General features: G+C 30.6%; 1 protein-coding gene and 1 non-coding gene across 2 annotated transcripts; both read right to left on the bottom strand.

Annotated features, from left to right (window-relative positions):
- Nucleotides 1-345: 345 nt before the first annotated feature.
- Nucleotides 346-25,910, bottom strand: LOC129915445 (1-phosphatidylinositol 3-phosphate 5-kinase). The gene is made up of 7 exons (XM_055994988.1): nucleotides 25,418-25,910; nucleotides 9,543-9,636; nucleotides 6,218-6,299; nucleotides 5,365-6,153; nucleotides 5,185-5,316; nucleotides 1,667-1,744; nucleotides 346-1,510 (listed from the first exon to the last, which is right to left on the bottom strand). The coding sequence occupies exons 1-7, from the start codon at nucleotides 25,455-25,457 to the stop codon at nucleotides 542-544; spliced, it is 2,184 nt and encodes a 727-aa protein (XP_055850963.1). The 5' UTR covers nucleotides 25,458-25,910; the 3' UTR covers nucleotides 346-541.
- On the bottom strand, nucleotides 20,757-20,847 carry LOC129917432 (small nucleolar RNA SNORD116). Its single transcript, XR_008772788.1, has one exon. It is a non-coding gene; the product is annotated as a small nucleolar RNA SNORD116 (small nucleolar RNA).

Raw genomic sequence — 25,910 nt, 5'->3', positions numbered from 1 at the left:
TTATTATTGCAATGAGAATGCATCGATCATACAGAAAATATTCTTGTTGAAGTATAAAATTTCGAACAACTAACGGTACGAAATATTCTTTTAATTTTAGCTGTATAATAATGTATAATGTATCACTTTAACATTGGAATTCATGCATGGAGTATTTCATAAATTAATGGACGATTATGAATAAATTGTATGTATATACTGAGAACCAAAAGGGTTTACATATTTTTTTTCTTTTTAAGGTAAATAATTTTCTGTATAGTTAAAGTAAAATTTAAAAGAAAACATAATAATAAAGAATTACAATAAAAACCAAACACAAAACGCTTACTTATGATTATTGTCAGTATTTTATGATAATAAATAGTGTTCTTAAAAAAATATAAAACATTTATGTGTACTTAAAAGGAAAATGTATAAATATTATGGTGTATTGAAAACATAAATTGTTTCCTTAAAAAATATTTCACATTTAATTTGCATCATATTTTTAATAAATAAATGCTGTCGCCAAATTAAGATGATGATTTAAATTTTATTTTATTCAATAAGGATTTGAATATGCTTTTATAGTTGTATCCACTTTACAACCGTGTTTTTCTTTATCAATATTGCTGGACGTGATACAAACATTATTATTGTTGTCTGCTTGATTTTTTAAATTTATTTTTATTTCATAACTTGAATCAGTAGAAACGTTACTGGCTTCATTTTCGTTACTTTCATTAGAATCATTTAAATGGGTAGAGTTCCTATTATTTATATAGGAATTATTGTTTGTATAGTTTTTAATTGCATCAACGTTATCATTTTTTGGATTGAAAGTGGCCTCACTTCTGTTCAGAGTGTTGTTATTGCCATCCTCATTTGATTTGGCACCATAGAATGGCATTTCATCTTCGATATATATTTCTTTGTGGTGTTCCTCCCGTGTTCCTTTTGTGAAAGAAGTTTCATCATATGCACAATCCTTTTTCTGTTCCATTGGAATTACAGGTACAAATCTTCTCGAAATATTCGGAGCTTCATTTTGTGCTAAATTTAAAATTTCTTCGTTGTTTGAGCTGTTATCACCTTGAAGCGTGCCTTGTTTCAAATGTACAAAATCTGTTTGCGAACTTTTAAATGAACCATTCTCTGATATTTCAATGTTGCTTTTTTCTTTGAATTCATTTTCACAGTGAACAAATATTTTTCGTTTGGTTAAATACTTTTGTTGCTTAAGATGTTCTGAAACTTTTTTACTGCCATTAGCTTTGAGAATAGAAAATTTATTAGATGTGTGTTCGAAATTGAATGAATTCATATCATAATGTGAGGGTTCTAAATTCTTATTGAAATCAATTGGATGAAAAGCAGTATGGTATGGTTGTTCTTTTTCCTTTCTAAATGATGTTGCTGTCGATTTTTCTGTAAAATTAATTGGCATAGATGATGAATTTAAAGCCTGTAAATCTGCTGAATTGTCATCGCGAGAAAATTGTATCTCTTCAAGATTTTGTCCTTCCGGTTTCTAGGAGATAAATAAGCATATTATTATTCTACTTATTTTATATACAATTAAGGTCGTGTGGGAATTTATACAGCTGAAAATTTAGCTTTTCACCTCAATAGTGTCAAAAATGTACCCTCGGCTGAATACTTCTAGATCAACCCGAAAAATTCTTACCTCGGTATGTAAACCTTTGATTTTCATAGCTTCTGCAACTTTTAAGAATGCAGGAAGATCTTCATACTTCACATTTACCTGTAATGAAAAAAAAGTTTTATTTTAACTCTTGCGATTAGATTTATAAAAGAGAATAGTATTATGTTGCAGGCGACTGATTAAGACTTAACTTCAAACAGCTTTGAGGAATGGGAGCACGACGAGGTGCAACTTTTAAAATTTCTATCTAGGTACACTCGGAAAATGGCTTTTAACGACATCTGCATCATTAATTGAGTAACAAAAAGCCTATTTTTCGAAATCAGAGCTTATGTATTTTCCATAAGAGAAAACCAAAACATAGTCATGAAAACGTGCATGAGTCTTTTCAAACCAGTTGAGAATCTGCTGTGCGGAATGATTAGAATACGATCTACCCCTCCAGAAACATTCAGTGGCCTCAAATCTTCTCATGTCCAAAAATAACACCAATATATTTTACCTTGCGCAACTTTGGAGACAATCATGAGAGAATAGAAAATAATTTAAAAAAAAACTACATTTAAAAAAAAAAACACATCTTTCAAATTCATCTAAAGCCTTTTTCATATCGAGCTACATTTTGCTACATCAACGAACCTAAACTGCAATATGTTCGCCCAATCGAGCTTCGGATAAAATTTATTATTGTTGTTCGTTACAAGAGTATATATGTAGGCATATACTAAAACAAAAAAAAGAGTGTGTGTACACATGTACACGCGACTGAAGTTATACTTCTCATTCAGTATATGTAAATGAATTTCATTTGATATTTTTAACTTCTATTATTAAATTAATTAATCCACAATTCGTTTTTTTACATTTTTATCAAGTGAACAATAAATTAATTCTTTCATCCTCCTTGCGTCCATGTAGTTTTCAATTTATTCTGTGAAATTTACTCATGTTGTGCGGTTCAGAACGTACGGTATATGCTTAACGAAAGTAAACAAATTGCGCATAAAATATGCTATATGGTAATTTTATGAGGATTGTGTGTGCTTCAGCACTAGTAGTAGCAATATGCAACTTGCAGGGTTGCTATAAAGCTCAAAAGTGAGCTGAGCTCAGCTCGCAGCTCAGCTCAAATTTTGAGCTAGCTCACTTTTGAGCTATGTACCATAGCTCAGCTCATTTGACCTAAGCTGAAAGTGAGCTGAGCTGATGGTTGAGCTGAGCTGTTGGGTGAGCTGAGCTGTCGGTGAGCTGAGCTGAGCTGTTGGGTGAGCTAAGGTAAAGTGAACTAAGCTGAGCTGTGATGGGTGAGGGGATACATTGATTTTGATTTGGAAAGTATAATGAAATATAAAGATATTTTAAACTTTTATAAAACACCATAGCTTAAGATGTTTGGTTCTAGTTATTAATGGAATTATTTTAACACATGGATATTTTTATAAATAAGACAGATAATTTTTCGTGATCTTTTCTCTTGGTTTTTTTAATAGTAAATATATTTCTATTTTTTTAGTAAAATATTTCTTTTTTTATCATAAAAAAAAATTCCGGTACAATCCGGTTTTTCGATTTTTTTCAAAATTCTGAGAAAATCGCGTTTGAAAGTTGGGGTAAAATTTTTTTTCGAAAAATCCCCGAATCTTTGAACGCTCCTGGAAGCTAAACCGCTTGAGAGCAATTTTTGGGAGAGATGCCAAATGATAGCTTTTGTCATGGGCCTACGCTTTGCACATTTTCAGATTTTTAAAAAATCGCCTTCCATGTTAAACCGCCACATCATGCCTATTTTTTCAGAATCGTGCCTATTTTTTTTTTTACTTTTAAGTTCTCCCGGTTTGAGAACGCGTGGACCTACAGGGATGAGAGTTGTACCCAAATGTAGGTTAGAGTCCCCGCTACCTTTTGGCATCAAAACATTTTTTTTCATTTTCTTCAAAATTCCGAGATATAGGCGTTGGAAGTTGGGGCGCTCACTTTCAGCTCAGCTCAAATGAGCTAAGCTATGGTACCTAGCTCAAATTTGAGCTGAGCTGTGAGCTGAGCTGTGAGCTGAGCTGAAAAATGAGCTTTTTGCAACCCTGGCAACTTGCCACATGGAAATTACCACATGCAACTTGCCACATGCAACTTGCCACATGTAACTTGCCACATGCAACTTGCCACATGCAACTTGCCACATACAACTTGCCACACGCAACTTGCCACATGCAACTTGCCACATAAAACTTGCCACATGCAACTTGCCACATGAAACATGTTACTTGCAACGTGTTGTGTGTTTTATGTTTGCCGTACTGCGGCGTACTGCATTTTTAAATACTAAAGTACTGCCTACTCTAAAGGTGAAACGACAGCCCTGCTACCCAGGGTGATCGCGTCATAATCCCTTTGACATTCTTGTCAAAAAGTAAATTTTCATACCCACCCTCCCATAAGAAGTATAACTTCAAAAACACAATAATTCATACGCACTTGAACATTAAAACTGATTCTACACCCCAAATAATAAAACAATAATTTAAATGCTTTTATGCATGTTATACTGTTATACAAAGAGTAGGCAACGCCACTGTTATAAAATTCTTCAAATGTAGTTAAGTTTTTTTCTGAATACACTATCCAGTTACATGATGTACGTAGAGATCAGTGAAAGGTACATCTAGGGTCAGCGTCAATGCGAGTAGCAAAACTGTTATACTTTGTGGGGAATTCACTATTCAGTGAATTTTTAAGAGATCAGTGGTGTGGTTCTACTATAGAAATGTATATTATACAAGGGTGCTATTGTGATCTCTATAAAGCACTGGATAGACTTGATAGTGGATTTCTTACAAAGTTGGACAGCTTTACTGCTCCAGTTGAAACTGACATTACCACTGTATTTGTGCACTATTCTGCCTCGCTCTAAAGAGGAAAGATTGTAGGTAATTTTCCAGACCTTTGCTAATTACCTAATTCTGACTAAATGGAGGATGCTGATTCTGAAAACAACACTAGTTTTTCTCCAGCAGCTCTATTTTTTTCATAAATAGAACTGCATACAAATTCATAAAAAAATTAAAAAAATTAAATTTTATTAAAACAAAATATATGATTAACTGAGCCCGAATACATTAGGTTTAATATAAAATTTTCTGGAAAACTACAATATAAGTTTAAAATATAGACAACTTTAAAATAATAAAGAACATACCCCCTAAATGTGAAAATTAAATATTTCAAGAACTGGAGTTGCTAGAAAGAAACCAATATGATTTTTGGACCTAGAAAACCAAAATCCATAAAGTTTTATAAATCTTTCTGGAAAATTTTAATAAAGTTGAAAATTGTTGGTCTGTGTAATATTTGTACATATTTATGTTTATATGTATAAAAAAATAAAAAAAAATCATATACATACACTCAAACCAAAATACTCTTATAAATTTTTTTATAAATATGTCAGTTTGTCAGATTGAGTAAAGAAGAATCTTTCAAGATATAAAACTGTTAAAAAGAATAAGAGCAAGCACTATTAAGTTAATACATTTATTACTTACTTGTCCGCTGTACATAAAGTTAAGAAGGCCTGCCATGTGATTGGCTTCTACGTCTGCCATCAAAAGGATTGGATGGTTTGATGGGTTCTCCAAAAAAATCTCTTGAAAATATGGGCTACACACCGACAGTACCTGAAAGAAAACTTATAAATATCTTTGTATAAGAATTGATTTTCATACCAGTTTATGGGCCTTGAAGATTTTACCTCCCGCTGCTATAGTCACATCAACCATTTTTTCATCTTTTTGCAGAGAATGGAAACCTCTTGACATATTGCCTAAAAAATTGTTCCAAGATAAAAGGTATTGATCAATTGAATTTGGATCTGAAAATTTATTCTGAACTGATGGAATTGTCGGTGAATCCTGCTGCCCTGGTATGGGCTTAGGAGATATTTCTTTTTCATGTTTAACAAGATTATTTTGATCAGAGAGGTTTTTAAGATTATTTTCATTATCTTTCTGTTGTTGCATAAAACTTAAATTTTTAACTGTAACAACATTCGGCTTGTTTCCTCCACTTAACCTATAACTTGTCGCCTTGGAATTCAACAGTTTTTCACAAGAAAACTGATTTTCAGAAGTGAACTTGTTTTCGGAAGTTTTCTCAGAGTTGAACCTGTTTTCAGTTGTTAACTTGTTATCAGAAGTAAATTTGTTTTCAGAAGTAAATTTGTTTTCAGAAGGAAACTTGTTTTCAGAAGCGAATTTGTTTTCATTTGCTCGTCTATCTTTTTGTAGTTTCAATAACTCTTCTATTTCCATACAGGCACCAGATGTAACGGCAGCGATCGCGGATACTATAATTGGGTCATCTTCGAAAACACTTTCATCCAATGACTCCTTTAAGGTTTTCGTAGATGAAAATAAACGTAGAGATGGGTCGTTCACTTGGTCACTAAAATAAACATCCATTAGTGTAAAAAAGGGCCATTCTCTTCTTTTCGGTTCCTCAGAAATTTTGATAGCCTATCAAATATAAGATTAAAACATTTTTAATAATAGAGCATCCTTTTTTGTCTGTTTTAGATACCTTATATTCTTGAAGCAAGTTGTTCCATTTTTTTATAATTTTTGAAAGAGGAAGTGGAACATTCAACTCCCTCTCAACAACTCTGAAATTGTAAAACAAACAGAAAATTAACATTTCTATTTGAATTTCTTTTATTTACTATAAATTTAAGCTTTACAACTATTTATGTTAATCTAAATTATTTTAAATATTATCAAATTAATTTAAAAATATATGACTGTCACCTATACCCTTTTTACAACGAATCAAAGCAAAAAACTCAAAATCTCATCGAAATCTTCATAGATTTCTCATGAACTTAAGATTTTTCAAGTCGAATATCGGGAAATCTTCTCAAAACATACTTGGTTTGTAAGCCAAGACACATTTATAACACATTGTTCTATTGTTTGTATAACAGTTAAATTTACTTGCCATTTATGTACTATGAACCAGTTTTCCCAAACTCATTTTTCAAGCTCTATTCATAATTGAACCAAAAAATTTTCTTTGAAAAAAGTCTGTTTTCTTAGTTATTTGGCCTATTCATATCAATAGAAAATACATTTTTTGGACTTTCGGCAAAATATGCATTTTGAAAAATTTCCTCCAAATTCATCGAGACAAAACTCAAAACTATTTTTTTTTTAGTTTTGTTTGGTTGCTTATTTATTTGCATCTAAACATTTTTTTTTTACACTCGGAGGCAGATACATCCGGAGTGCGGACTAAAGTTCCAAAACAAGTTTTGGTTTACAGATATCAGTTCGCAGTGAACAGGCCTATGCATTTGAGTAAAAAAAATATTTTTTCAGATTTTCGAAAAAACATTCAAGGTTATCTCCCCTTGCCGAAAAAATATACATTAAAAAAAATTTAATCCAAATTCATCGAGTGAGATATCAAAAAAAAGATCTCTTTAAGCTTTATTCACAAGGCACAACTGAAAATCAAAAGTTTCTTGGAGGTTTGGTTGCTGATTTTTTGCATTCAAACATTTTTTTCTTACATTTGGGCGAACATCTGCGGACCAAAGTCTAAAAAGAAGTTTTGCTTCATAGATATGAGTTTTTCAGGTTTTCGAAAAAAATTCAAGGCTAACCCCTTGCCGAAAAAATATGCATTTTAAAAAAAATTTCTCCAAATCCATCAAGTGAGACATCACAAGAAATGTCTCTTTGAGCTTTATTCACAAATAAAAATTAAAAGTTTCTTGGAGATTTGGTTGCTGATTTTTTGCATCCAAACATATTTTTCTTACACCCGGAGGCAGATATCTGCGGACTAAAGTCTAAAAAGAAGTTTTGGCTTACAGATATGAGTTCACAACGAACAGGCCAATGCATTGATGTAAAAAAAAATAAAAAAATTAGTTTTTCAGATTTTCAAAAAAATCAAGGTTTACCCCTTGCCGAAAAAATTTGAATTTTAAAAAATTTCTTCCAAATCCATCGAGTGAGACATCAAAAGAAAGGCCTCTTTAAGCTCTATTCACAACTGAAAATCAAAAGTTTTTTGGAGGTTTGGTTGCTGGTTTTTTGCATCCAAACATATTTTTCTTGCACTCGGAGGCTGATTTCTGCGGACCAAAGTCTAAAAAGAAATTTTAGCATACAGCGTCGGTATCCTGCAAAAACATCTCAAGTCACATTTTTGTGTTTCTGAGTTATTGAAGATTTAAAGTTTATGGCGGCTGGAAAAATCACTAAGCAGTTTCGATTTGAAAATTGTAATTAAAATCTGATAGTAAAAGTATTTATAAATAAGATGAAACCAAAAAATTTCACTCAATTCAATTTATTCAACTTTTTTGTATACAAAAATTAAATGAATCTTGGACATAGGTCTTCTTTGCATTAAAAAAAAAGGTTTAAAGGGACATGGGTTTTTTATGAACATTTTTTTTGTTTTTTTTTTTTATGTATTAATCTTGGTCTGATTCCGAATCCTCATTTATATCGGGCTCTGTAGAAGAACAGCACTTCGGCTTGAGAAATTCATTTTTCTTAAAGTAAAGTAAAAAAGCTCAACCTATTCACATGAACAACTTTCAATAATGATCATTTTTCTTAACGTAAATTCAAAGCAAAGTATTTGGGAAATCCCCTAATAAAAAAATTCAAGTAGGCCATGAAATAGTTTTTTATTTGAATTTCAGTACTTGGGCTTTTTTTGCAGAGAAAATGAAAAAAAGGAAATAAAAGAGTTGTGCAAAAAGGACCCAAGTCCACTTGGGTCTTTCTTGCTCTACGCATTTGGATGTTTTAGACATAGAATGGATGGTTTTGATACAATAACTACATAAATACTTTAAATAGAGATGGGATTTTTTTTCACGACATGGATTATGACTTTTGGGACATTTTTGCATTATTAACTCTATTTCACAAAAAAGTGGACTTGAGACGTTTTTGCAGGATACCGACGAGATATGAGTTCACAGTGAACAGGCATTTGAGTAAAAAATAGCAAATTTGTTTTTTTTTCAGATTTAAGGAAAAAAATCCAAGGTTAACTCCTTACCGAAAAAATGCATTTTGAAAAATTTCCTCCAAAATCATCGAGTGTGACATCAAAAGAAAGGTCTCCTTACTCTCTATTCATAAATAAAACCCAAAATTTTGTTTGAGGTTTGGTTGTTTGGATTTTCAAAACAAAAAAATTTCGGCTGCATTGATGGTAATTGGTGAAAAAGAAAGAGAAACAACATCGAATTGTATGGGTGGTGCAAAGACCCTTACTTTGCCAAGAGAGTAAAGGTGCATCGTTTGATGTGGCTAGGTCATGTGAAGCGAATGGCGTGAGCAAGTAGAAAAGAACGTCAATCTACTTGGCATGCAAAAATTGAAGCAGCTAGCTAAGGATAGAGCTGCCTCGAGGAGCTTATTGGTTGAAGCGATGGTCATCCTAACCTTTTGGGTTTTACAACTTATCTGGACACCGGCCCTTTACCAAATTATGAATATAAGTTCGTCTGTACTACTCAGACTCATAGAAAAGTGCTTCACTGCTTCCTTATTACATGTTACATCCATGCCTTTTCTACTTATTTTTATTATACACTTACCTGCCAGATTTCTTAAAATATTTTAGTTTTGTATGTATGTTTGTATTTTTGTTTACATTTTATCTCTTTATTATTTCGTTGGCGTAAAACAAAATTGATTTAAGTACATAGGATTTCTTAAGAACTTAGAACAAATTTGCTTTACGCCGACGATTTGCTGTTCTTCTTATTTTATAAATATTTAAATATTTAATAAATATTTGACATTCTGTAAACTACAAAACCCCGAAATTCGAGGTTTTTTGTTATTTTAGAAAAAAAAATACTAATTATACTTACGCCCATGCATATTTCGAAGCATTTCTTTTTCCTGTAAATAGTGGGGATAGTTCCGCTCTTAGTCGAATAAGAGATTTCACTTTGTCTGCGTCCCCTAAAAACAAATAACAAACAAATTAATTATCTGTGCATTTTTTTATTAGGTATTGTGTAAGAAACAAGTTTTTGTACAACTAAAGTCATCTGAACTCATATAATTTTCGGAATGAAGTTTCTGGTAGTTAAAACTCCAAATCTTTTGCAAAAACTCATATTAAGAGAAATTCAACAAGTTCACTTAGGGCTCCCAGATAAAATTTTATTAATGTCCAGACAACAGTTTTAAAAGTCGAGACAGAGAAAAGCAAAAAGACACATAAAATTGAAAATAAAAAAATTCTACTGGACGGAGAAAAAAGGGGCACGTTAAAATAATATGATTCCCACCTTAAAACAAAACGATTCCCGCTTAAAATAAGTTGACTCCACCTAAATTTAAGGTGAAAAAAAAAACAACAAAAAATTAAAATTTAAAAATTATCGTCATACTTTAGCCTTAGTTGCAGAATTGCAAAAATCCGATTAATTTAAGGTGACATCCCTTTATTTTAAGTGTTTTTTTTTTCCTCGTATGGTTTGTACGAACTTCCTGCTCGTATGATAAAAGTGGCTTTGAATGTAAGAAGTCTTGACTGACTCAACAAGCACCTCGGCACGATCCGCATCAAAGCTTATTTTGCCAACATAAGAATGATTTTTACGAAAGCTTGCCTGTCACTAGAGCTGTAGGAAACCGTATGTATTCGTTACTTAAATGCGGGTATTCACTTCAGTAACGAGTAACGAAACGTTACTGCCCAAATAATTTCGTTACTCGTATGTTTCGTTACTAGTACTGAACAAGTAACGAAACATGCGAAACATACGAAACGTGCGAAACGTGCGAAACATACGAAAAATACGGAACATACTAGTAACGACGATACTCCAATTCCAATACCAATTTGGATTGGATATACGAAATGCGAAACGAAAACAAAATGGTACACTGCATTTGTCGTGTGCGCATTATTTCGCATCTCGTATCGGTTCGGTATCATCATTTATGTATTTTACCATTTTGTTGTTCTGTTTTTGTGTATGTATATCAAAACGGGTAAATAAGAATTCTGTTTCTTTCTCTTTCGTACCTGTTTTTTATGGACATGTGGGAGTGAGATATGTGAAAGTGTGTTTGAGTGTAGTGTAGATACATTCCAATTAGAATACCAATTTGGATAGGTATACGAAATGTGAAACAAAAACAAAATGGTACACTGCATCTGTTGGGGCGTAGCCGTACTTGTATTCTGTTTTCTCCTTTTGTTATTAATAAAAAGAATTTTTCTTTTCCTTTGTTTGATTTGTTTAATTTATTTTATTCTTTAGTTTGATTCAAACAAATAATTACAATTTTGGTTTTATTCGTGGTTTTAAGTTTTAGTTTTTTTTTTTTTTTGATTTCAAGTAGGTACTACTTTCTTGCTTGTGTGTGGTGAGGTGGTGTCTGACATGAGTGACGACAACTTTGAATGAGAATATGGAATGAATTTTACTGAATGAATGACAATGACAATTTTTAAGTTTGGACCGGGAGGAAACGAAACATGGGCGTGTTCGGGAATGAGGATAATTTGCGTTCCGCAATTTTCCCTAAAACTGAGTACGCTTTTTACGTATTCGTTTGCGGTTCCCCTCGGTAGAACATTCTGAATTGAACAGCATTTATCGCATCTCGTATCGGTTCGATATCGGTATCATCACTTCATCACCACGACGCAACCAATCTGTTTATGGCCTTTGTGTTAATAGTTGATATTTAGCTTAAGAATGTACAAAAGTTTTTTGGTTTTTCGAAAAATTAGTTTATTATCGGTGCAAAATTTTCAACACAAAAAAAAAGCAGAGAAAACGAGGTTTGAAAATCACTCTCAATATAGAAAAAATAAATGAAAAATTGTTCGACATGGTTGTATTGAAGTGTTAATATTTCGAGATCTGCGCGTTGCACTTTTGAAATAAAGGTCTCTAAAGAATTGTGAACTGTCACCGCGCCGGCTACCGCGAAGGTCACCTCTCCGACTATTACCTATTTCTATAATGTTCTACATTTATGTCTATAATTACTTTTCCCACAGCTAATTGAGGCTGGTTACTATATAAACATTTGTCTAGATAAAAATACCTTTTCAATGACATATCGCTTGCTGAGAATTATAGAGTTGTAGGTATGTCTGCAATGGTTTCCATAAAACTTACAACGTTATAATTCTCGGTCAGCGATATGACTCATCGTTATTGACCAGAGGACCAAAAATACCATTATCCTTTGATTCTTGTTCTGTGGAAAATTGTGTGTAAATCACAAATTTTACAGCTTTTTCGATTTTTGAAATTGTTATTCGAACTATTTGAAATTTTTTATAAATGCAACTAAAAGGTTTGTATTGTATAATGTTATTATTTCTTTATTATTGTCGTTTTTAAAGCTTCATTTATTTCCACCACCCTGCTTCACTGTCTTAATGGTGTACCTACTTTAGAGCGATGAATCCAAGTTCTGTCGATTTGGATCGGACGGTAAAAAATATGTGTGGCGTCCACACTATCACTCCACAAAACAAGGAATATGATCCAAAGTACAGCATTAACACAGTGAACCACGGTGGTGGATAAGTGATGGTGTGGGCTGCCTTTTCTTGTCACGGTGTTGGTACAATAGTAAAGATAGACTCCTAAATGGACCAGCACCTGTACTTGTTATCCTGAACCATATCATATCATGTGCCGAAGATAATTTGCCGCTTTTATGGCGTTTCATGTACAACAATGACCCTAAGCACTCTTCAAATCTAGAGAAAAGTGTCTTGGAGAGACGTCAATAGAGTAAATATTTTAGTGGCCTGCTCAATAGGGTGTATCAATTTTGTATGGCCGAAAAAAAGTACTCTAATTTTGCAATGTAATAGTGGTCAAAAGTTGTATTACGGTCTGAGGTAGGTATGTAGATTTGTAGCAAAAGAGATACAGAATGCTTCGTATTCAATACCTAAGCAACGCTGTGAGGCTTTATTCCATATCTTGCTAACAACACTCAATTCAGTTTTAAAGAACAAAGGATTTCCAAAAAAAAAATAGTATAACCCCTTGTAACCCAAGATTGCAAATTTTAAAATTAATAATGTGGATTGACTTGCCTTTAGCTATAAAAAAATACGTATTTTTTAAAAATTCAATATTTACTTACACAGTTATTTCGAAATTTACGGAGTAAAAACATAAGTTTAAATAATTTATTTTTGTATATATAAATGCAAAATTTCAAACAAAAAACTATCTAATATTTATTTTTAGACGCATTCCTAAAATCCAAAAATAAAACCCAATTAGTCTATGAAGGAAAAATATTTTTTCTGAATTTCGTAATTTTTACACAAACTTACTTGTTTTCAAAAAAAGCCGAACTTTCAACATTAACTGCCAACTATAAAATAATGGTGCCATTTATTAGAATTATGGTGTACTATTTCGATAGAGCAATATCTAAAAAATATTTTATAAGCTTCAAAAGAAGAAAAACATAGTTTTTGCAATTTTTGTGGGATCTTTGTTGGTTTGTAACAGATATGTCACATGGGGCTACAAGGTGTTAAGTAACGGCAAGCAATTTTATTGAAATGTGCTAAATTCATGTCCAGACAAAAAAGTATATTTTTAATAGTTTTTCCATATGGGGAAGGCGGGAGGCACTTTTTGTTAAAGAGTTCCCTTTTCATCTCAGCCACATGTTGGATACAAGTTTTATCCGATATCACTTGTGCGCCTCCACAATAAATTAAAACAAAATAGCGAGACCTAAACAAATAAACAATACAACATTGTATCGATCTACAATGTTGAATCATAGCATATACCCTTCTGGTGTATTCTAATATTTATCTTGTAATAATAAACTGCGACATCCAAGCATCCACTGTTAGATGCTGTGTCATCATTTTAAGTAGTAATAAACTTCGACACCCAAGCATCCGCTAGAGCAACTGTAAGATGCTGTGTCATCATTTTTAAACAAAGAACATTGTAACGATCCCCAGTTGGATCATTCCAAATATCAAAATTATAATTTAATCTTAAGTTGGCTTTCGGACGAGATACATCAAATCTTAAGTTGGCTTTCGGGCAAGATACATCAAATCTTAAATTAACCATTGGATCATTCCAAATATCAAAATTATAATTTAATCTTAAGTTGGCTTTCGGACGAGATACATCAAATCTTAAGTTGGCTTTCGGGCAAGATACATCAAATCTTAAATTAACCATTGGACAAGACACATCCAATCTTAAGTCGACCATCGAACAAGATACTTCGTATCTTAAGAAAACCTTTGAGATTCAAACTAATAAATTTATTTCTTTTTTAAAAAATATTTTAAAGTAGTTTAATTTAAAATTTACATCTTCGTAAGGATACATTTATCTACTTCAAGATTAGCCTCATAAACTTATGTACACCCAAAGAACGTTTGCCAAATGAGTTGGAACTGATTTTTGGCTCAAGTCTTGCCTTTTTGGAGTCAAACAAAAAAAAGTTAATAAAACTACACTTAAGAGCAAAAAAACGGAATCAAATAAATTATTTATATTAAAAACAAAAATTGCAATGGATAAAACAATGTTTCTTCAAGTCTCATGGTCTCATTTAAAAGCTTGAATTTTTTACTTTGAATTGTTGGTAAAAACATAAAAATGTATACAGTAGTATCATCGCTATCTGTCAATAAACTGCACTTCTTTTTCTTATAAATGTTAAATTTTCTTGATACTCGCTGGTTCAATTTCAGTCTTTTTTTCCTAACGTTACTATTGACGTTGTCTGTCAATAAATTGCACTTCATTTTTTTTTAATGTTGAATTTTACAGATACTCACTGTTTCAATTTCAGTCTTTCTTTCCTTACATACTTCATTTATGTTGATTGGATCTTTATAAAGTTAACGGATTTCTTAATTCTTAGCATTAATTTAAAGCTTTTGTTTCAAGCTTTTTAATGGTGCAATTGACATTCATGTATGTCAATTACATCCTGACCAATTATCGTTTTTACAGAACGAAAATTTTGATTCCATTTTTTTGCTCCTAAGTGTAGTTCATATCTTGTTAAAACTCTTTTTTTCATGTATTTGAAGTGTTTTGAACACAAAAACTCTTTAACGTTTATTCTACAATAAAAAAAAAAAAAACAAATTAATAAAAACTCAAAAACATAAATATCTTTCATAGTAGGTAGATATGTACATCTTATATATAAAAATGAGTTCGTTTAGTGTGTGTGGCCGATAAACTCGCGTTTGGCTGGTCCGATTTTGGTAATTTTTTTTTTGTTTGAAAAGTATTAATATGTAGATGGTTTGTATCAAAAAAAATCATACATTTTCTCCCATCTTTACATAGCTGTCAATTTGTACGAGTGAAGAAACACTTTAGCTTTTTAAAAATTTTAACTAAACTTAATTTGAAAACAAATTTATTCAGACAGGCTTTCAAAATAATTTTATCGTTTAAAGCCTGATTCCGAGTAAAAATAAATTTTCAACAATATTCAAAGGACATTAGGACATTATCGTGGTAAGAAGTAAACAAATTAATTAAGGCAGGGTTTCAAAATAATAACCGTTTCTTTTAAAGTGGGGCTTTTAAAAAACTTATAGTTTTGATTAAATGATTTTACCGATGTAAACTTGAATTGCAAGAATCGCTCAACTCAGAAAGATTTTCGAAAAAGCAAAGTGAGTACAAATTGCTGTTTTTATTATACAATTCGTTTGACATGGAAAAATATTAGTGTGTTTGTTTTTCCGTGTTAAAAGTAAATTATTTCCATATTTTTTACGATAGAAAATTGTCCTTAGCTCCAATATATTTCATTAAATAACCTAAGGAAAATCTTTTGATGTCACTTAATTTATAATTGAAATTCAAACATTTTTTTTTGAAAATTGAAGTTTGGATTTCCTTGAAATTGACACTCATTCCGATTCAGAGCTTCCTGATACATTTGTTTGGTCTTCGTCAAATTAAATACAGATATTGTTCTTAGTAATATATACCGCATGCAATCCTGATAACATTACTCAGAATATAGCATATCGAAAGCGTCGTGTGACATTTAATCCATATTTTTAATACAAACATGAAATGTACAGTCAAGTTTTGATCTTCAGTCTTATTTTTAAGAATAAAACACGGGCAAAATTAGAAATGGTTACTCCAAATCGTGCAGAAGAGCAATATTTTTTTGATCAAGTGAAAGGCAATACGATTGCATTGAATTATACTAATGTGCCGAAGTTAAGTGGTCTGAATAATAATGTGAACTATACAATTAAACAACGTGTGATCAATCAGAGTTTGGGTTTGTGTTATATGCACTTGGTGAAACAGGGAAAATATTTTTGCTATCCTTGATTTTAACATCTAAACATTGGCTCTGGCTTCTTCAAGCCACGTTATTAATGACAGTACAGCTCAATCTGCTCTTAAGTTGCCTTTAAAACACCTACTCCTACATGAGCAAAGTTTTGCAACAGTGTCAGGTTATTGTGTGGATGAAAGCACCTTAGATGAATTTGCTAGAAAGTCAAAAAATATTTAACAGTGCCATTAAACTTTTGGCTGGTGACTTTCGACAAACTTTGCCGATTATAGGTAACATGGTGCACTGCTGCAGTCAAAATCAATGTCTGTTTAAAATCTTGATTTTTGTTAGCTATAAACTATTGGACATTGGTAATGGAATAATGCCACTTTATTCTGAAGGCCAAACTGCACTTCCAACCAATTTTTATTGTAATACAATTTCGAGTAATCAATTGATTTTAAATGTGTTTCCACACTGAAAATAATAAATTTCGTAAAATTACGAAAATCGTTTCATACACTACATTTTCGTTGGCCCAACGAAACTTTCGTTGGCTCAACGAAAATATGTAATTTTTCGTAATATGAAAACCTTCATCAATTAATGAAAACGTTTCATACACTTTTTCTCCCAAAAAATCCAATTCAATGAAAAGATTCATCAATTAACGAAAAATTTCATACTCATTTTAAAGAACAAAAATAAGAATTTTTTCCTTACTTTATCAAAGTTTTAATTAAGTAACGAAAAAATTCATTAACTAATGAAATTCAACATTAACTAACGAAAATCTTCATAAGCTTATAAAAATTCTTCATATACTAATGAAATATTACATTGGCTTATGAAAAAATACATCAGTTAACGAAAAAAAATCGTTGCCTTACAAAAAAAAAAAAACGTAGACTTGGGTGCATTTCTGTTTTATGGATTAAAAATTGAATCTTGCTGGATATAGTTCACATTAGGTTTTTGTTTAAAAATCTATGTAAGTTGAGCTGAATATAAAAAATATTTGCGTATTGACAAGGTGTCTCACGGATAAGTCAACTGATGAGTCCAAGTGAGCCCCACCGGGTCGAAACGCCAATTTTTTGTTTTGGACTGTTTTAAATTAATAATAATTTAACAAGTCCAATAAATATATATTATAATCTACTAAAAAAAAAATTAATACAACGAAAAGTTTCGTTACCTAACGAATATTTTTTCGTAATTTAATTAAACTTTTCATAAAATTTACGAAAAAATTCGTTAGCTAACGAAAGTTCTTTCATAAATTAATCAAAAAATACATTGACTAACGAAAAATATCACCGTGGTTAATTAAATTTTACATTAATCGATGAAAAAATTTCGTAAACTGATGTAAAAATTCATTAATTCTCGATCAAAAATTTTTATGAAAAATTTCATTAAAATTACACATATGGTGTGTTAAATGAATAAGCAATAATGGGTGGCACAGATAAAAATGTTTTTAGAAATCATAGTAATACTTTCGGGCGATATAAATGCACAATTTTTAGCCTAGACAAATCAGTTGACACAATTACAGGTGAAAACGATTTAGAATATTACTCGACGCAGTTATTGAATCCTTTGATGGTTGAACCAGGAACTCCGCAATATTATTTAGTCCTGAAAGTAAACTTTGTAATGGTGACAGACTTCCCGTAAGGAATTTAATAGCAACTCTGATTAAAGCTGGTATTTTGTATGGAAAATTCAAAGACGAAGATGTATGTTTCGATTCATCGAATTGCAATTATTCCGCCAGACTTTGATTTCCTGTTCATCTTGCTTTCGCTTTAACCATAAATAAAGCACAAAGTCCATTCTTGCAAATATGAGGTATTAGTTTTGAAATTACCTATTTTTGTTTATGAACAGCTACATATAGGTACGTTGGCTGTCCACGTGTAGGAAAACAATCTGCTATTTTTAAAATTTTGTGTACCAAAAACCATTAGAAATGTTCATTGCAATAAACATAAATTCTCTTTTTCGGTTTTAAATTAGTTTCACACAGGTTCAATTTTTCAAAAGTGCACTCAGCGAAGTGGGTGAGGGTTAGCTAGTTTATGTATAAAATAAAAGTAAACAAAACAAAGAAATAACTTAAAAAACATAATAAATTTTTTTTGATATTTGATTACAAAATTATTGATCATGTTATTGCCACATGATCAAGTCTCCCATAAAAAAATGGCTCAAGTCTCCCGCTCACGTTTTTCACAGTTAATAGTTAATAACTTTTGTAATACTCATGAATGAGGGGCTCATGTCTCCCATAAGGTCGGTCAAGACTCCCATTTTCCCCCTACTTATACTGTGCCCTTAATTATGAAAGTGGACTAAGTCAGTCCTAAAAATACCATAAAATCTAGCCTAAAAATAAATTATTGTTTAAGGGGTAAAGTTTATTTGAAGGCGAAATTGCAGTAAATAAACTTCTTTATTGCTCCTTCAGTGATTTCATAACAGAAATACAATTAAATCGTTATAAGAAAATTATTATGTAAGTTTTTCTTTAAACAATGCAAAAAGTGACTGAGTCCACTTTCATAATCATAGGCACATATGTCAAAATAATGTAAATAACATTAAAATGAAAATATTGAAATAGAAACAAGTTTTGTGAATATAATTTCATTTTTTTATAAATGTGTTAAATTCTTAGCCACCACTGTACACAACTTCTTATTCCCTTCTTTATTTAAATGCAAGAAAAGATTGAAATGGTCAAAAGCTATCTTCCAAAGTGAAAGTGCGTTTTATTCTAGCTTTGTTTATATTATTTTTAATTATTAAATCCCTGTTCGTACTGATTGTCATAATCATTTATTTATTTATTATCACAGGTACAATACAGATAAATTTACATGGTCCCAGTGGCGTACGTTGAGTCGCCGGGGCCCCGGGGTAACACTAAATTTTAGGGCCCTTTGATATTTGGGGGCCCCTTAGTTACAAAAAAAATACGTATACACCATACGTTTTTTTTGTATGGCTTATTTATTTTTAGGTTTATTTTAATGTTTTAATATGTTCGCAATGCACTTTGCTATACTTACTTAAAATGTCTCTCATAAAAGTAGTAAAGACTTGTACTAGGGGCCCCCAAAATTAAATATTTAGAGACCCCTAAAGTAAAAATTTTTTTTAGCTTCGAATTGATAGTTCTTGGGGCCTCTGTTCTGAAGTAATAAATACATATTTTATTTTCCATCATCAGACATAATTTTTTTTATTTTGGGGCCCCTGAAAAATTATTTTTAGAGCCTCAAAATTAAGTGCTTAGAGGCACCTAAAATATAATATAATTTTTTTGGAGCCAAGAATTAATAATTGGGGCATCTGTTCGGAAGTAATATTCGGAATGCCACCAATAACGTAATGTTTTTATTTTGGGCCCTGATGTATTTATGTTGTTGCCCCTGAATTTATATTTAATTTTCCATTTGATTGTTTTGAACCACTTTTGAGGATCCTCAAATAATATTTTTTTGCTTTTTTGGGGCCCCTAATGTATTATTTGTGGTGGCAAAGATTTTTCAAGAAATATTTTTTGAGGCCCTAAGATAAAATTATAATTTTTCTTTTAAAAAAGCAGTTTATTTTTTTTTGGGGCCCCTGGGGTAACCTTTTTTTAAAATCAATACACATTTATATTGTGTGGCTACCAATGCATTATACATTGCACTGAATGACATAATTTGTCTCCCTGGTTACTTCGTAACTCAATTTATGCTAACAGTTTCCTTCTCTGCATTGTTTCTAGTGGGGGCCCCGGGGCACCGCCCCGCTTGCCCCAAGGGAGTGTACGCCCCTGCATGGTCTGGAATACATTAAGCCGGGGATCTAGCCCATAAGTGGCTGATTTAAAGTATTATATTAATAACATACATGAATAAAGAATTATAATTAGATTATGATTTTATAAGAGAAATAATTTGAAAATTATTATTTGTAAAACAAAGAGTTGTTTAATTTTATATTTGATTAAGTTTGTGTTTATTTAAGAGTGAAAAAAGTGTTGAAGCATCTGGAGCGGTATGGTTGTGTCGAGGAGAGTTTCTAATGGCGGAATGTTATTGTCATATTATTAATTAGTTTAAAAAACTATCGAATGAAATCGGTAAATAATGAGAAAACAAGGTAAACCTACAAATAAACTACACGAGAAAGAATTTTCTAAAACACTAAAGAATCTGTTTATAATCTTACACACTGATGATCATTTATGTATATTAGTTGATAACAAAAAAAGAACCACTTTCACTTTCTGGTAACAAATCAGTGACGGATTTACAAGTTGTCTAAGCAAGGCCCTGTCTAGGGTGGCAGATTTTGGGGCGGCAAATTTGGGGATCGATTTTTCCATAACGGTTTTCTGATGTCTTACAGATAGAAGTCTGCAACAAATCTTTAACAAATTTAGAATTGTAGCTATCTCATTGCATATTTTAAAACGTTCACTATTAAAGGTGCTCCTGCTTCTCTTTTTGATGATAGCCAATCAGACCAACTTTCAAAGCTTAGAAAAACTATAATTATTATTTATGTGATGCAATCAAGCCAAGTTCTCAATCTAGTTTATGATATTCGCATCGTAAGGTAGAAACTATGTAAGGTAGAAACAAAGAAATCCAAGGAACCATCATGTTCTAACAAAAGACGTATTTGCAAAATTTCTTATCAAAACACTGTATGTCTTATTCATTGTATAGCTGAAAGTTTAAGGCCCAATTGCTCATACTAGTCATAAATTCTAATCTTAGATAGGTCGAACATAGCTCTAAAGTTTCACTTAGTTTATTCTAAGTTTCTAAAAAATGTTTATGTTCAACCCAGCAACGATTTACTTTCATGCGAGAAATCGCTGAGAATTTCAAATTAAAGTGTCAAACGACACAAACGTCAGCTAATTTGAATTGTTTTCGAGCAATTTACCGGGAATAATTCAACAAATTTATTATTTTGGCAATTTTTATTGCAAAAAAAAAACGTGTTAAATATTGAAAGTGGCAATAAAAGTGTGTTTAATTTAATAAAAAAAATATTCATTTCACAGAATTTGTTTTCTAAATATTTTTGTTTGTCAAAAAATAATATGACAAATATAAAAACAAAGAGTGAACAGTGTTTCAAAAATGTGTATTGTAAATTTTACCATCTGTAGATGGTTAATGCTAATGAATGTGAGTAAATTTATATTAAACTGATAATTTATTTCCTTTTTTACCACATACATCAATTTTTGAAGTCGCGTTCTTTCTTTTTTGGTCAATAAAATACTTTAAGTAAAACATAAAATCCTTAAGTTCTACTATTTCTTCCCCCTAAGTTATGTTAAACTTAGAGGAATTTATGACATAATTTGAAGTTCGTGCAAACCGCTATGTATAACTTAAGGGTTTATGTTTTACATAAATATTTAAGACTCGTTTCAGCAAATGAGCCTAAGAAATAATAAAAATGATTGATTCTGAAAAAGAAACTAAGGCCCATTTGCTCATACGGATCATAAATTTGAATCATAGCTAGGTCGAACATAGTCTTTATGTTTTACTTAGTTTATTCTAAGTTGTTAAAAAATATTTATGTTCAACCTAGCAATGTTTTTCTTTCATGCTAGAAATCGCTGAGAACTTCAGATTTGAATGTCAAATCGATACAAACGTCAGTTAATTTAAATTTATTTTGAGAAATTAAGCTGAAATTTTTCAACAATTTTGTTATTTTGTGGCTTTGTATTGCAAAAATTAGTTAAATACAGTAAAAGTGGCAAAAAATGTGTGTTTGAATTAATAAAAAAAAATGTTCATGTGATGAAGTTTTTTTACAAATGTGTTTGTGTGTCACAATTAAAGTGGCAGAAAATTGACAAATACTTCTTTAAACATTTATGCGACGAATTATACCATGGTTAACATTTATAAAAGTGAGTTTACCATTCTTAAATTAATAACTGATGTTAATTTTATAAATAAAATCGTTTTTAAGGGATGTTATGGCTTTTTTCTCAATAAAAATTTCTTATGTAGAACCTTAAATCCTTATGTTCTACTATTTCTTGCCCCTAAGTTATGTTAAACTTAGACGAATTTATGACACGAATTGAAGTTCGTGCAAACGATTATGTAGAACTTATATGTTTATGTTTCACATAAACATTTAAGATCCGTTTCAGCAAATGGGCCTAACCAATCTAGAAAATATAGTTGAAAAAATTGGACAGAAGAAGAAAAAATATTTAGAGGAATTTAACAAAAGGCTGCAGTAATGCATTGGGATGGTAAACTTACCAGATGTATAACATGTAAAGAGTCACGATTATAATTAGCAATTGTAGTATTAGCAAAGTTCTAAATGTACCTGCTCTAGCTGATGGCAAAGGGATTACTCAAGCATAGGATATTTATAGTACCTACATACAATCAATTTAATTGATAAGATCTGTAAAATAAATTGTATTGTGTTGTGATATGACAAGTTTCAACCTTGGATTTACACAAAGAGCTGCTGTAATTTTGGAGCAAACGTTGGAAATCAAAGGAGTTCATTGGATAAAACAAAAGTACAAAAGTGGGCTAAAAGGAAATAAATTTTTGTGTAACTAACTTCAAAAAGTTAGGGTTGTAGACGTAAGGCAAATATTTGTAAGCTACTCAAAACACTCTTATCAGCAACAATACAACAACAAAAACTTAAGATTACATCAATTATTTATTAATTAATTAGCCAATTTTCTTAAACAAATTTAAAAACGAACAAGAATAGAAATAATAATTATAAAATAATTATAAAATATTGCACATTTTTGGTTTGAAATTTTTTAAATGTAATAGTTAATTGTAACACAAAATCCAATAATAATCAAAAATAAACAAAAAAAAAAAACCAATAGCAACTATGTAATTTCAAAAATCGAAATAAAATTTGTAACGGTATGTTTTGAATGTCATCTTTGAAAGGAAGCATTTTCCGACCAAAGTCAACAAACATTTTATAGTGTACGATTTACTTCGACAGAAAAAATATTTACCTAATGTAAAAGTTACTTCATATACAAACATGCACCATTCCTAGAGTAGAGGCACGAAAATTTGTTTGTGCTGAATTCCCCTTATTTGAGGCCTAAACTTTTGATCTTAAAGAGTGTATCCTCGGAAAAAAAAACATTGGGAAATGACGAACATCCTACTGTTCACTCATTGACAGATATTTAAAAAAAAAAAAAAAACAATGAAATGTTTACTTCACGTAACACACCAATCATTGAATAATTAAATGACATCCCCCTAATTAATTAAAATAAAACTATAAACGAATACTGTAAACGGCTTTCGTGCCGATTTTTTTTTTGAGAATTGCATCTTATTTATTGATCTATTTATTGTTAGCTTTTTCAACAAAAATAACTTCTTAAAAAAAATATTAAGCTGATTTTATTGACTTTACAAGTTACAACTGTTAAATGTTTGAACAAATAATAGTTTTAATGCGAAAGGAGGAGATGTTAGTAGGTACGAAGTTGTCGATAGCAGTAAAATACTACTATAGTACTCTCCACAACAACGAAGCAGATTCATTCTCGATCAAAGAGGAATAAGAAAGAGAGGAAAATGTTTCGCACTTTTACTTTCACTCTCCAAAACCTGTTTTCTATATTTTTGTTAAATTTGATTTTGTGAACTTGAATAGCAATTGTAAAAAAAAAACTATTAACATAAAAGGGCTACAAAAAATTAAAAGTAGAAAAAAATTATTGTAAAATTTTACAGCTGAGCCCACCCCCAAAATTTTTGTTATTTTTTTTTTTTTGATACGTCAAGGTCATAAGTTATTTTATGTGACTTTAAGACATGAGATTTTCTGAGGAAAATATCATCTATAGGATATTTAAATTTAAAAAAATTACACCTTTCTTATGTGACTGAAAAGCTTTTAGAAGCATCTTTTTATGTTGTTAAGGATAATTCAATTTTCCTTATTAAAACATCTTCTGTTCAATTATTGGGTAGTTCTTAAGTAATAAAATACCTACTGAATAAAAAATTAAATTCTCTAATTCTAAAAAATTGGATAGGTCCAAAAAATATGAATATTTTTACTTAAATCGAAAAAAAATCTCAAACTAATTATTGGATGTCTCCCAACATTTCGCGTAGAAACAAAATATTTTCTCAATTTCTTCTTCATGATAACAAAAGCGTACATGATTGCTAATCTTTAACAATCCAAGAAAGCTTTTCAACTGCAAAGCAAAGGAGTAATTTACTACTATTCTTCATAATACAAATATTCCAAAAAAAGAAACGAATTGGTATACAAAAAAAAAAAAAAAGAAAAGAAACACATCACTTTTATTTTTCATCGACCTAAAGCATCCACGTGAACATCAAGAAGTATACATACATGTGTATAAACACTTTTCAACGGCTGTGACTATACCATCGCCCTTTGCATCATAAAAAAAATTTAGGTTAAATTTCTCTTTTGGCCTATATTCCAGTTAAACTTCTTATAGGTATAATCCAAAAAGGCGCATTCGTTAAGAGAGAACTTTACTTTTCATTTTCATTTCTCAATTAATACCTTTTATTATTATTACTTTGGGACAAGGTTCTTACAAAACATCCAAATAAATTTTTTAATCAAAATAAAAAGAAAAACAAAAACAACTATACTATAACTATGTGTCCAAGACTGAGACTCTGACTAATAAAATGTTGGTTTGGTATTGAATTTTTTTTCTATCTAGCTATCTATCTACTCCATTATAATCTTTACTTTCTCTTTGAATAATGGAAATGGTTTGTGTGCAATGTTTGTGTGTATGTAAGTATAAGATTGCTCTATAGCTATTTTTTTTTTTTTTTTTTTGGAAAAGGTATACAAACATTGTTATAATATTTTCTTATTGGTAATAAGAAAACAAATGCACTAACTTAATACGTGATGTGAAACTGATAATTTAGGTATTTTTAAATCAGTAGTTAGTAAAAAACACCCATATTTAAAAACTTAAGCATAACTTGGATTTTAAAATCAATGTCAAAGATCAAATAGTGGAATAATATTTCACTATTGTACGGGTATTAGCATAAGAACTTTCACTTAATATGTAGGTAGGTAGAGGTACCACCGGAAATTTATGGCTAAAAAAAAAGTTCTCACAGTGAAAAGAAGAAGATTTTTTTTTTAAATCGTAAAATTGTTGCTGTCCATCTGTTTAATATTCGATATTTTTATTTTATTCAATTCACTTTCAACTTTTTTTTTTTTTTTTCTTAAATCTTCACTTTTTGAGAAAGCATTTCCAGTTTTTTCCAGAATAATTCCTCACTGATTTAAAATTATTTTTAATAAAAATTATACATAAAAAAAAACATTTATGTATTATTACGAACTAGTAAATATTACTTACAACAATATCTAGTTGAATATTGGCAATTGCTTGTGGCCATTATATTAGATATATTTTTTGAAGAATATCCGTAATTGTTGCTGTAAGTAAGTTATTTTTGCACAAAAAAAAAATCTGAAAGTAAGACTAGCACACAATATACCCAATGAATGACTTTCACTTTTGTTTTATTTGAATAAAAACCGTCATTAACGATATACAAATTTTAAAACTGTCATTACTCGTCGTTATAATCGTTATTTTTTTAATGCATTCACTACATTTTGGGCATAAAACATCACTATATGTTATTTTGAAACAATAATTTTCACAAATGATAAACTTTTAGTGTTATAAACTTTTCACCAGAAATTGTTTTTTCTTCTTTCTTGCGTTTTTTTTTTTGTTTTCTTTTCTTAATATAGAAAGTAACTCTTCATCCAGTTCGTGACGATTTCTTCGACTTACTTTACCCGTCTGTTGGTAGATCATCAATGAAACCTCCACTCGTCCT

The sequence above is a fragment of the Episyrphus balteatus genome, chromosome 3 (genome assembly GCF_945859705.1).
Source record: "Episyrphus balteatus chromosome 3, idEpiBalt1.1, whole genome shotgun sequence".
Classification (NCBI taxonomy): Eukaryota; Metazoa; Arthropoda; class Insecta; order Diptera; family Syrphidae; genus Episyrphus; species Episyrphus balteatus.
The sequence above is the reverse complement of the archived record's forward strand: the minus strand, read 5'-3'. Positions and strand labels throughout refer to the sequence as shown.

What these genes read in the sequence shown, in the direction of transcription:
- LOC129915445 (XM_055994988.1), bottom strand. Translation starts at nt 25,457, where the DNA reads ATGGCCACAAGCAATTGCCAATATTCAACTAGATATTGTT. An exon ending in ATATTCAACTAGATATTGTT is followed by an intron (nt 9,637 to 25,417) that starts GTAAGTAATATT and finishes ATTTGTTTTTAG; the next exon opens with GGGACGCAGACAAAGTGAAA. An exon ending in GCTTCGAAATATGCATGGGC is followed by an intron (nt 6,300 to 9,542) that starts GTAAGTATAATT and finishes TTACAATTTCAG; the next exon opens with AGTTGTTGAGAGGGAGTTGA.